This window comes from Gallus gallus, chromosome 4 (genome assembly GCF_016699485.2).
Source record: "Gallus gallus isolate bGalGal1 chromosome 4, bGalGal1.mat.broiler.GRCg7b, whole genome shotgun sequence".
NCBI lineage: Eukaryota > Metazoa > Chordata > Aves > Galliformes > Phasianidae > Gallus > Gallus gallus.
In genome coordinates, this window is record NC_052535.1 from 56,147,373 (window position 1) to 56,160,205 (window position 12,833).

General features: G+C 38.5%; 1 protein-coding gene across 23 annotated transcripts in view; it reads left to right on the forward strand.

Moving 5' to 3' along the window:
- The window catches only part of CAMK2D (calcium/calmodulin dependent protein kinase II delta), a 157,722-nt gene that overhangs the window by 91,984 nt on the left and 52,905 nt on the right, over positions 1–12,833 (forward strand). For 16 of the 23 annotated variants that reach the window (XR_005859129.2, NM_001039300.2, XM_015276279.4 and 13 more), the window contains exons 5-6: positions 5,599–5,664; positions 8,347–8,419. Coding sequence is in view for 22 of the 23 variants with exons in the window: in NM_001039300.2 (NP_001034389.2) it covers positions 5,599–5,664; positions 8,347–8,419 (139 nt within the window). In the remaining variant the exon portion in view is untranslated. Of the gene's footprint in view, positions 1–5,598; positions 5,665–8,346; positions 8,420–9,365; positions 9,439–12,833 lie in introns of all 23 variants that reach the window. The other 7 variants (XM_025149656.3, XM_025149662.3, XM_025149658.3 and 4 more) reach the window with 1 other exon arrangement.

The following is a 12,833-nucleotide window of genomic DNA, read 5'->3' on the forward strand; positions in this document are numbered from 1 at the left end:
CTCAATGGAAACAGCTGTAGCACTTGAAGACTCTTTTGTTCAGGTCAATGAAATTCTCCTTTCTCAATGTCTCCGCTTTAATGTACTTGTTGAGATTTAACAATTGGCACATTTAGAATCCTGGCATTGCTGTTGAATTCCAACTGGAGGGACTGCAATGTGTAGAAGGAAGAAAAAATGCTTAGTTGCAGAACAGTCTGCCTAGAGTAAGTGCCTGAAACCTTGTGTCACAGATAAGCGTAAGAAAAAGATAGATGCACGCTGTCTTTTTTATAGGACTGTATCCCCCCACCTATATTATGCAGCTTAAGAAATGAGAAATGTAAGTCAAAAAGAAAGAGCCAGTACAGTCATCAGTGAAGACTTTTTCATTTTTTCATATTTAGAAATTTTCCTTACCAATTGGTAATAGTACATGAAGCAAATATTTTTGTATGCATTGCTATGAATGTTTCCAAAAGGAAAAATGTGGTATTCAACATTCTAAGTGGGGTAACGTTTTTCAGTTATTGTAGAAAGATAAGTCCAAAAGATTTTGGAATGGAGCAGTTAAAAACTGCCTCTTATACATCTTCAGAGATGAAATAGAAATAACATTCTTTGTATATGGAATCCTCCATGCCTCTTGTGGCATGATATTCCTGGTGTGGACAGCCTTCTTGTTTCTGCATGGTTCTTGCACTACTATTGTTTAAACAAATCCATATGTTTTATTTCTTACCTTTTTAGTATGCTTTAAAATTACACAAGAACAAGAAGAATTTGAGAACCAGTGACTTTTAATTGTACCCTAGAGGTTACTGAAACCTGTATCATGAATGTCCTGTTGTGAGCGATGACCTCACCATTTACGCTGGATCAGGTCCAAAGAAGGGCAACAAGGCTTGTGAAGGGCTTGGAGAATATGCCCTACAAGGAGCAACTGAAGGAACTGGGGCTGTTTAGTCTGGGGAGAAGGAGGCAGATGGGAGATCTTATTGCTCTCTTCCAATATCTGAAAGGTGCTTATAGCGAGAGCAGGGTTGGTCTCTTCTCACTGGTGACAGGTGGCAGGACGAGGGGAAATGGCCTTAAGTTGTGTCATGGTAAGTTTAGGTTGGATATCAGGAAACACTTCTTTACAGAAAGGGTGCTTAAGCACTGGAATATGCTCCCCAGGAAGGTGGTTGAGTCACCATCCCTGGATGTGTCCAGAAACCATTTGGATGTGGTGCTCAGGGACATGATTTAGCAGAGGGTTGTTAGAGTTAGGGTAGTATGGTTAGGTCATGGTTGGACTTGTTGATCTTTAAGGTCTTTTCCAACCTGAGCAATTCTATGATTCAGTGACTGTGGGGAGAAAATAGGTTGGCTGTTGTTAATGTAGCTTTCTAGTGTAGGATCAAAATTAGCTGTTTTTTGTTTTGTATATATTTTTTTTACTTCTTCTTTACAGTCCTCATTTATATTGCGTATAGCCTGTCTGGATACGATTGAAGATCTAGCTTTACTGGTAGCTTGCTTCTAATTTATGTGTTGTAACTAAAATCTATATATCAGGCATTTTTTCCCTGAATGGCACAATATATCAGTTTTTAATTAGTTTAGTCTAGAAAAGAAGGTGCTTTACAGAAGTAGTAGTCAGACTATAAACAAGTCCTATTTTAATATCCTTTTGTAATTTAATTTTAGAGATCAGCCTAAGTATTTCTGTTGATAAGCAACACCTCCAAGAGTTCTCATTTCAGCACACCTCTCCATGTAAGGCAATTCAATGCTCTTACTGGTAACAGAGCACTATCACTGAGCCATTCATTCTCCAAAGAGCACATCAGACTTTCATTTCAGGTCATGGCCTTTGCTAGGCAACGAAAACCTCATCATGAAGGACCTCTTGTGTTTGTGTAGTTTATATTCATGCTGGATAACACAGGTCCTTCACTAGTCACCATGTTTCATAATTGTAGATACAGGGGAAAAAATACCTTGCAAAAAGATGTCTAGTAAGTAATAAAATGCTTTGAAACTACTGTCGTATTAAACTGTTACGTAGTATAAAAAGAACATTGTTGGTAATGTTGGTTGTGTTTCTTATTTACACAATCAGTGAAAAACATAGGTTGGTAAGAATCCCTAGAGGTTATCTAGTCTAACCACCTTTTTTGAACCAGGTCCAACTGAATCAGGTTTCTCAGGGATTTGTTGAAGTTGGAACATCTTCAAACATGGAAATTTGGCAACCTCTTTGAGCAATATGTGCATCACAAAAAAAATAAACAAATAGGAGAAAAAAATTCCTTGTATCTTTTTAACATTTCTCTTGGTCCACTGTATCTGTTGCCGTTCCTGCTGTCTCTGCATACCCACCCATTACAGAGGTGTAGACAGCAATGAGATCTCTTCTGAGACTTCTCATTTTAATAGACCTCTCAGTCACTCCATGTACAGTTCATGCTCCAACTCTAACCACCTTGCTTGCCCTCCCTTACACTCAATTCAGAACACATCATTATCAGTTGTGTACTGTGAATGACAAAAGGGAGGACTCGTGTGGGTCTCATGAGTGCCCAGTGCAAAGGAAGACACAGTTTTTAGTATGATACAGTTGACTTCAGTTTTGCTAGAAGAGCAAATTGCTTGCTCATGTTCAATGAGAAAAGGTAGCTAACACTGCTGTGAAGAATTTCTCTCAGAAAGTCTCAGAAGATATATGTATGTTCTGGTGTCTCAGTCCCCCGCACTACCTACCTTTGTTATAGCCATTTAGCTGTCTTCTGAGAATTATTCTTAATGTATGACAGCAGTGATAGCATGACTGCTTGTTTTCTTGTCAGTTGAATTCCCCTCCTCTGTTCTTGCTTTCATTTTTTCATCTTTTAATAATGGTTATGAATGCCAAGCAAATGTTTCATGTCAGCAAATAAGAGTGCATAGCCCCCTGAAGAAGAAGCATCAGTTTGGTGTTCTATCCAACTGAAACTTGCTTTGATGACAAAAGCTTTTGCTTTTCTTTTTTTGGCTTGGATCAAAAATGACTGTTTTAGGGAAGAATAACATCAAAGAATCCTTTGTTTTGCATTCATCACAAAGTGAGAATTATTATTGTTTACCAGAACTGTGGTAGAGAAACATATATGCAGAAAAGAGATATCAAAGACTGTCAAAATATGCATCAATTAAGCATTTTGTGTTAGAGCAACTAAAGACAGTTTGTGGAAGGTAGGAGGCAAAAAGTAAGAGAGTTTGAATTAGAGAACCTGCTATTTTACTTCTTCCAGATTTTATTGCAGACTTTTTGCCAAAAAAAAAAAAAAAGCACAAAAAAGCATAGTTACCTGAAAGTGATTATCTTCCAAAGTCAGTAAGTTGTGAACTCAAAAAAAGAATGATGTTACTCAAATGTAAACAGAAACATGAAAACAAGTTTTTAACTAGCTTTTTCAAAGAAAGGGATTGTTGCTGGTTGAGTGGGTGACTTCTGTCATCATCTAAGTAACAGATCTATGAGGAACTGTTAGTATATCAAGTTACAAATGAATGCTTTGTTTCTGAAGATTCCTAGTTTACTCACTTTTTATTTCCTAATTATATTAGACTTAGTTGAATTCAATAAAGGCATTCATTGTTGTTTAGATTTTTAAGCATTTTAATCTTTAAGCATCTTATAGCCTACTCTGCCTTTTCTTTGAAACTTTGTTCTAAGGTAACAGTGTGCTGCTATATGAAAGTTCACTACATTCATAAATAGGTGTGAAATATGAACACTGATTATCCATGTAGGAACTATTGATGTTGGCCTATCAATAGGATCAAGGTTTTGGAAAGCATGAATCAGATTGACTCGTGCTTTCTGCTCAGAGGTGCTCTTTTTAAGGCTATGCACAAGGGTACTCTGTGCATTTGCAATGTTTGCATTGGTTTTCAACAGTTCAGCACAACACCTTAAGTATATGAAGATTTGCATTTATCTGTGAAAGTATTCCAGTGCATTCCGTAAAAGAAAAATCATAGAATAATTAACATTGGAAAAGACCACTAAGATCATCTAGTCCAACCATCAACCCATCACCACTCTGCCCACTAAACCATGTCCCTTTTCTTGAACGCCTCCGGGGACGGTGAGCCCACCACTTCTCTGGACAACCTGTTCCAATACCTCACCGCTCTTTCAGAGAAGAATTTTTTCTTAATATCCAGCCTGAACTTCTCCTGGTGCAACTTAAAACCATCACCTCTTGTGCTATCGCTAGTTACCTGAGAGAAGAGGATGACCCCTGGAGTAAGAGTATAGTACTGGAAAGGTCTTCCTGTTTCTTTGAGTCCAGTTAACACAGGCAGACAAATGTATGATGTTATTTAAAAGCTCATAAATCTTCATCTTAAAAACAGAGCAGCTGTCTCTGCTACTTTAACTAAAACATTTTCATTATGCCAGTTCAGCAATTGCTACTAAACCTCTCCTGATTTCAAGCCTTGTATTTATTCACAGACACATTATGCTCATGTACTGTTGTACCAATACTGCTCCTTACAACTATCTTTTATAGAGAGAATGGTTTATGCTTTTTGTTTTTAGTATTTATTTTTAGCCTTCTTAAATATTGTTTTGCCAAGCTAAACTGACTTTCCTTTGGCAGGATGAGTAAGTGAATGGATAGCCTATTAGCAATTTTCCACTCATACTGCTGTTTCAATTCCCATTTCTCAACGTGACAGAACTGTGTATGATATATAAGGAAAGGTTTTACTGTTGTTTGTAGGGATATTCCTGCTATCCTATTTTAAATGCATTCTAAGACTGTGGCAGCATCCTGTTGGTGACTCATTCTGGGCTGTCATCTTTCATTTATAACAACACATGTTCTTTTTCTTTTTAGCCACTTCCTACTATTAAACTATTGGTTGTACAGTGAAATCCTGAATATACAAGCACACACAGTTCCCTCTTTTACTTGTCCTCTATCTCATATACTTTTGCACTACTAATGCCTCTAACTTACTATAAGTAGCAATTTCATAAGGCATTCTTGACAAAGACAACTGAAAACATTTTATGAAAAGAAATGCCATTTAACTGATAAAGGTACACTGCTGCTATTGACACTCTCCCTCCAACTCAGAAATTATTTTTCTAACTAAAGCACAAAAGCCAAACCAGTTAGGCACATGTGTAAGACCTCTGTTCTGTTTCAACCTATGCTTTAAAGATCCTCTTCCCTTTTTAGTATTGTTGTATCCTTTCTTATGTCTAATTTTTGTTGCAGTTCTCAGCTTATTCTGGACTGTTCGGAACATTAGCCACAATCTTCCTTGCTGGACAGTTCCCTTCTATTCATGTAGTTTCACTGCTTGCTCTTGATACCCATAACTGAAATATGCCAAATAACTGCTGTTCTTTGTTTTTATTTTCCAGTTATGATCGCTCTTCCACTGCTGTTCATGTAATAATGTAATTTGTCCAACCTACCAATTTAGTCCCTTCACTTTGCAGGTTAAAACCTCTTTCATTTCTGTACAAATACTTCAGTTATTTCTTTCTGACTTCTGTCTATCAAGCTACATTTAAGATACATGTCTTCTCTTTTGAAATCTCCTTTCCCATCTTACTTTTTCTAACAGAGTCACTGGAGGTGAATTGTTTGAAGATATAGTTGCAAGAGAGTATTACAGTGAAGCAGATGCCAGGTAAGTCGTGTGTTTTTCTGATGTTGTCTTTAATAATTCCAGCATAGGTACTTAAATATCTCATGGTGTTTGGCATCAATTAGACTAGCGGAGTCTGAGAGACACTTGGATTTCTCCTAGAGTTCTCTTAGACCCATGAAGAGGCACAGTTTGGGGTTTTGAGCTCAAGACTGTGTGGTGATGAACACACGAGGTATTGATGTCTGCTCATCTGCAAAAGCTCAAATTATATCTCAGTTTGATAAATCTTTGGAAACTAGTGATTTGGATTAAAAACATTGTCCAGCTTTCCCTTCTGCAAACTGGACATAACATTTCAGCAATCTGATGCAGTGATTCTTATATTTGCTGATTAAAATTTGAAATATGTGTTGATCTTAAAAGAATACTGCATTAAATATCATTTTTGTTCTAGGTCCAGAAGTACTAATTTGCTTTTCATATTTAAACATTTTTTGTTGTGTTTCATTAATAAGCAATTATACTGCATATCTCATAGTCTGAGCTCAAATTTGAAATTTCTAGTAATTTGCTGCAAGTGCTTGTTGAAAAACTTGAATAAATGGCAGATTATCATAATTTGCATGCTGGCATAAAACATCAGGCCATTTTTCCATCTCAGAATCTAGTTGCCCTCATACAATAATAAATCTTAAATATTTCTACACAATAATGAATTTAAAACTTTGTGGTCATTGCTTTCTTTAAAGGAAAAAATGTCCTACAACTAAATTTTACAGTGAAAATTTATTTCAGACTAAATTTGTAGAGTTGTGGTTTTCTGCTTTCATAGCCACATACTACCACTGATATACATTTAGCACAGGTAAACAGGCAGTTATTTCTTTATATTTGGATTTAGCAGATAACTGGAAAACATTAACTGTCCCTAATAACACTGTTAGAATAATAATAATAAGAAACAAACAAGAAGTTAGGCAGAATATTAGGAAGCTTTCTCTGTTTAATACTCTGACTAATTTCTGGGGGAATGGTAGAAACGTCAGTATTGTAAGCATATAAATGTAGAACAAAACATGGCAGAACATACAGTAGAAGAGCAAACAGGATTAGTAGTTTACTTGCAGAGGAAGAAATGCTATGTGTAAAGAAAATTTCAGTGATTTTTGCCTGCTGTGATTCAGGCAAAGTTTATAATATTGATGCCAAAGACCATTATATGGTGTCATTGTGTGTTTTAAGATAATTGTGATTTTAAAGTGAAAACTGCAGTGATTTTTTTTCTGTTCTAGAGTTATTGCATATTGGAAGGGGCTGTGCATATGTATATATTGGAGATATATATATATGCATTTATGTATTTAGTAAAACTTGATCAAATGAATGAAATTTCTGTTTATTGTGTATCTTTATTTTTATATATATTTATATATATATTTGTGTGTATATATATGTTTATATATATAGTGCATATGTGCCTGTATGTCTGTGAGTGCGTGTATGCCTTTAGAAATAGTTAATCGACTTTTTAGACAAATACCCTAGGATTTTAATATTGGTCTGCTCCTGCAAGCCCTTACTCATGCAAGTAGTCTTTACTCATATGAGCAGTCTAGTTCAGTGAGTTGTGAGCTACTTGCATAAGAAATGGTTTTCAGGTTTGGACTCCAGTTTCTGATTTATGACCATTCCTTCTGAATTCCATGGCCAAAACATTTTGGATGAACCAAATGAAATCTTTGGCCCATTACTACAGTTTATTTCATACAGTTAATGACTTCTGCCACAAGGATATCTCTAAAAAAAAAAAAAAAAAAAAAAAAAAACTTATGAGCTCTTGTAGTGCTGAAAAACATCTGAAAAAGTTGCAGTGCTGTAAAAGACGAATATTTTAGTTGTTCTTTTTGGCATTGTACGCTGGCCAAAACTTGCAAACCTGGACATGGAAAAATAGGTCCTCTCTTGTTTAAATAGCCAAAAGAAAATGCCTGTCTCCATTTTTAATGTGGATTTCCATTTCATGAGTGACTCTTTACTAAACTATTGCTTGACAATATTTAAAATGAAAATGCATGCCACCTTTTGGAATGACTTAGCTATTTATTCTGGTAATAGTTTTTAAGAAACCATTAGATTCACAATGAGAAATGCCTTGCTTTTCCTTAGTTTTGATTTTTTTTGTTTCATTTTGTTTTCCATTTATCATTTCATTTTTGAACATATTCTTGCTTCAGCACTTGTTAACTTCATTGTGAAAATGTTCAACAAACATAAGAGATATCACCAAATAATTTATTGTCTCTAGTTTGCTTTTCTAGTAGCAGTTTTTGGAAGCTGGAGAAAGTTTCCACACTGCTGAATGAAAATAGAATCTAGCGATTCTGTAATTCTAACAGGTGTCTAACAGGTGTCTTATGTTCCATGTTAAATGTCTTTTTTGGTTTGTTCCTTTAAACTTTGTTCTTGCATTTTATTTTTGGTTTTGCTTTCTTTTCTTCTTCTTCTTCTTCTTTTTTTTTTTTTTTAGTGTTTTAGAGCTGGAAATATCTCAATTTTTAGCATTGTTTTGTTCCAGTTCAATGTACAACCAAGATCTGTCAGGAGATGTAAAACTGTTTTTGTTCTTTATAATTTTTTTTAAGTTTAGTTTTATTTTGTATTTAATGTGATTATGTGCCTTTAAAATGTTCTCCCTTCCATTCTGCCCTTGTATCTTTGCAGTCATTGTATACAGCAGATTCTAGAAAGTGTTAATCATTGTCATCTAAATGGCATAGTTCACAGAGACCTGAAGGTCAGTATCTGGTGCCCATCAAATGGATAAGAGTTTTGTTTCTTTCTGCCGGGCAGGGGGTGGGTTGGCTGCGATGTTCCCTTGCCTATCCTACTCACTCCAAACAGCCAGAACAACAAATAATGCATGACGCCTCTTTCCAGTTTGCAAGTCTACAGGCCTAATATACATCATGGCACAAGGGGGAATGGTTGCCAAAAACTTGTCTCTTCCCACGGCTCTGGATTTGTCCCATGCTGTGAAACGTGTCTGGTACTTTATTGAGGCTGTCCGTGTATCGCTGTGCACGCCCATGGAGGTGAACGTTGGCTGTGATGTATGTCAGCTTGCAGATTGACACACCACTCTGTGCTGAGCCCGGGGTTGCAGTGGCAGAACAGCCGGTCGCACACTGCTGCTTTAGAGTATGACAAACCCTCAGGCAAGTGATGCTAATTGCTGGCAAAATTGGACAGAGAGAAGTTAATGATTTACCTAAAACACCTGGCCTCGAACGTTTTCTACCTCAGCGGCTGCTATTAGTAAGGCCTCTGAGAGAGCTGTTAGTAAATGAACAGGAAAATGTACAGAAGAGCTCAAATCTTTTCTGTGATCTCACCAAATTGGCCAAATCCACGCGCTTTTGCGAAAACTCAGCTTTTGAACAAGAAACCTAAACTAAAACAGTCCAAAGTAAGCAGAGCGAGCCAAGGGAGGCACGTCTCGGAGGTCGGCCCTGTGCCGCCGCGGCGGAGCCTGAGGCCGTCGTGCTCTGAGCGGCGGGCGGCGCGGGGCGGTACGCGCGGAGCCGAGCGGAGCGGAACGGTGGGGGAGAGCGGCGCCCCCGGCCCGGCCCGCACGGCCCCCCGCTGCCTGCCCCTCGCCGCCGCCCCGACGCCTGGCTGCGGGCGTGCGGGCGGCCGGTGCACGCTTGGAACTAACACGCGCCCCTGGTGTTTGCATGCAGTCATTGCATTCAGCAGATCCTGGAGGCTGTGCTCCACTGCCATCAGATGGGCGTAGTCCATCGCGACCTCAAGGTGAGTGCTGCTGCCCCGCCCAGCCCTCCCCAGCCGGAGCTTGTGCCCGGCGGCGTGCGCCGTGTGGCAGCGGAGAACAGCAAACTAACGCACAGCCGCGAGATCTGGAAATGTAAATCTTTTCCTTTTTGCTTTCGTTGTTTTGCTGAGCCTCTAGCGCTCACTGGAGGAAATCTGTAAAGGCTTGCCTATAGCAAGCTAATACCTAGCAGAGCCCCGAAACTTGGACATCCGAGTCTACTGTCGTCTGCTCAGTACCAGGGAAAACAGCAGTTATGTTCCAAGCATTTGGTGTATTTACTGAATACACAATCTTTCAGAGCTTGTGGGGCATCCAGAGCTCTCTCTCGTCAGCATAATGCCGACACTGTCAGTTTGCACTTCACACACATTAGTGAGAAGAGGCCAGCTGCTGTGAGACTGCTGGCACGGAAATGTCTCTCCTCCGGATGCATGTGCTGTAGAACCTCTCTAGAAAGCGTGAATTCTTACGGTATTTCCACCATGATGGTCCTACCTGATGAATACTTAGCACTGGGATAGAAGCCTTTGAAAGAAAACTCCTGTGCTGAATGTTGCCTCTTTCTTAGCTGTGTACATTTCCAAATGGCTGGAGAGTGTTGCTTCCTGTATTTAAAACAGATTGGCATAGAAAGAAACCATTAAACATTGTTTTCTTTTACTGGGAAGGTCAGTGACAAGTCTGTCTCTCAGAGCTAGTAGTAAACCAGCCTTGTGGAGAAGGAGGAGATCTCCGTTTGGACACTGGGGCTTCAAGATACCAAGTTAAAGAAGATTTCAATTTGAAAGCAGGTGGAAGTGTACCATCTGAAATAGCAGATCCTTTACAGAAGAAAAATGGCATGTGGGCTAAAGCAGTGGAACACACTAATTCTTGTGTGGCTTCTCTGTCACTTATTTTCCTTCCTGGATGAGTTATATGGAGTAGGAATTTCCTCCCAGGATAGGAGTGTTCTGGTAGTTATCATTAATAATAATTTTGGACTCCGAATGTTGTCTTACTTATTGCCGTCCTTCTAATTCCCAATAAACAACTTTTAGAGTTATTGTTTGAATTTGAAAAGGTCTGTCTCATCTGTGACCGTAAAATGTTATGCTCAGAAGGCTTAGAGAGTAATAAATTTCAGAGAGAGACTAAATCTTCGATCTGTTTTGTACTTGTAGATCTCCCCAGGTCACAGCTGTACAACATGGGCAAGTCCTTACCCAGGCTGTAGCTCTTGGTTGGCAGGCAGCTGGATAACATGGAACAAGTTAAGATGAGAAAACATCATTCTGTCCAGCAGCTCCAACAGTTTCCTGTCCTCACAGCACACACAGTTTTATGCTTTTAGCATTAAAAGGAATAAAGGAAGTGGATTGTAGCCTTGTAAACTGACTTTCAGGCTACATTAAGGAATGCTTTCTAGAGTCCTTCATGCACTCACATGAAATAACCTTTTCTTCAGAAATGCATTAAATCCCGCTGTTCACTGTTGCAAAATGTGTGGATTTCTGATTCTGGCAAATCCAGGCTGAATTGGAAACATTATGAGGAAAACATGTTCCTGCCAAACTGCAGTACCCAGCTTCATTTCTGAAAGCAAAAACTTCATGAAACAGTGAACGTTCCTTCTTCACTTGCTCCTTTCTGGCAAAATGGAAAAAAAAGAAGAGTGAAATGAACGACTGTGGTAAAATCCCAGCAGAACCCCCTGTAGGGAAAAGAAGATGCAGAGACCCATGAGCAGAGCAACAACAGACACAGAAGATGTTTATGGCCTGGCATGGATCCTTAAACTGCTTGATGTCACGTCCGGGGGTGTGTGACGGGAGCAGTGATAAAGGAGATTCGAACAGTTGAGCAATCTGATCTCATTTAATCATCCTTAAGTAGAACGTGGTGGCAAAAGAGTGGAGCATTTGCCTCTCACAACTGCTACGTTGCTTGTTGCTGCTCTCTCTTGTGTAAGTCAGAATGGTGGTGGATCCTGCGTCTGGAATAAACTGACCTCCTAGTGGCAGTCTGTCTTTAACAGATGGTAGAAATGCACTTCCATGAAGGAATTTCAGTTCTTGGCAATCAGCTGCTTTTGTTGAACTGTGTGATTACAAACCACTTGCATTCCCCGTGGAAGTTAAAGTTTTTAAAAAGTGGCAACAACAGGATAACAACTCAACTTTAATTGTATTCCAGGAAAAATACACAGAGATACAGTACTTGATCTCTTAGAATAAAAACCTTTGAAAAAATAAGGCATAAATCATGTTAATTTATTTGTAAGTAATTTCAGTAGTTAGCACTGCTGTTCTGCATGCTTGACTGCAGCCAGTCCCAGTAACATAGGGTGACATTATTGCATCCGGGATTCTGCATGGCCCAGACCGGGCTGTTAACATTTTCCAAGTCCTTGCAGTCATTCCAAGTTCATGCATGATAATTTTCTGGTATGTCTCTCATCATCCAGAAGTGACAGCTGTGTGTTGTTTAAGGGTATAGTCTCACACAACATTCCTCAAAAGGCTGTTGTCTGTGGCATAGGAGTAAATCTGCTTCATCTTCTGTTGAAAAATATTCAACCATGGAGGTGATATTTCTAGTAGAGCACTTTTGCAGATAAAGGAGTATTGTGGAATAAATAAATAACCAACAGCAAAGAACACAAAACTACTATTTCAAATGGAATCTTATGTTCCCACTTACGAGGGCTTGGTAGATCGGTAGTTCTCTTTCAACCAAGAGAATGAGACATTGCACTGCTTTTGGACTGCTGAAGATCGTAACCACATAGGATCATCTATTGCTTTAGGAAGTAATTACTGTAAACTTCTCTCACTATGATAAGAGAACCTGCAAGAACGTGCATGACTATATGTTTAAATTAGTATGATTAAATGATAAGCATTGTGGCATTGCTTAAAGCAGTGCTGATAAAAGAATTTTTAAATAATGGATGGAAAGAAAAAAGAAATGTCAAGAAAATAAAATAGCAGTCAGTTTTCTGAAATGTTCTGTTGAATTCTACAGTATTTCGTAAGGTTAAAAAAAATTAGTCATCTTTGGATGATTAACATTCGACGCCTTTTTGCTGACTGACATTCAAAGGATACTTCATGAAGGCTAGAATGACACCGCTGTTATCAAGTCTTTTACTTTTAACCGTGTAGGTATACTAAAGCATTTGATTTCAGATGTGACCAACATGCCCTAAAAAAGCAAAGTGGGAACTTCTCCAGACTTAAATTGTTATCTGTGGTAGGCTCTCAGTGAGCACAAATGTGGGCGTGCTGTTTTGTTGTAGAAAGATGTGCACTGCAAATACACCTGCCCTCTGAATACAAATATGAAATTGTGGCTGCTATTGTTAAGTTGTCATGTGAAACATACAGTCTAT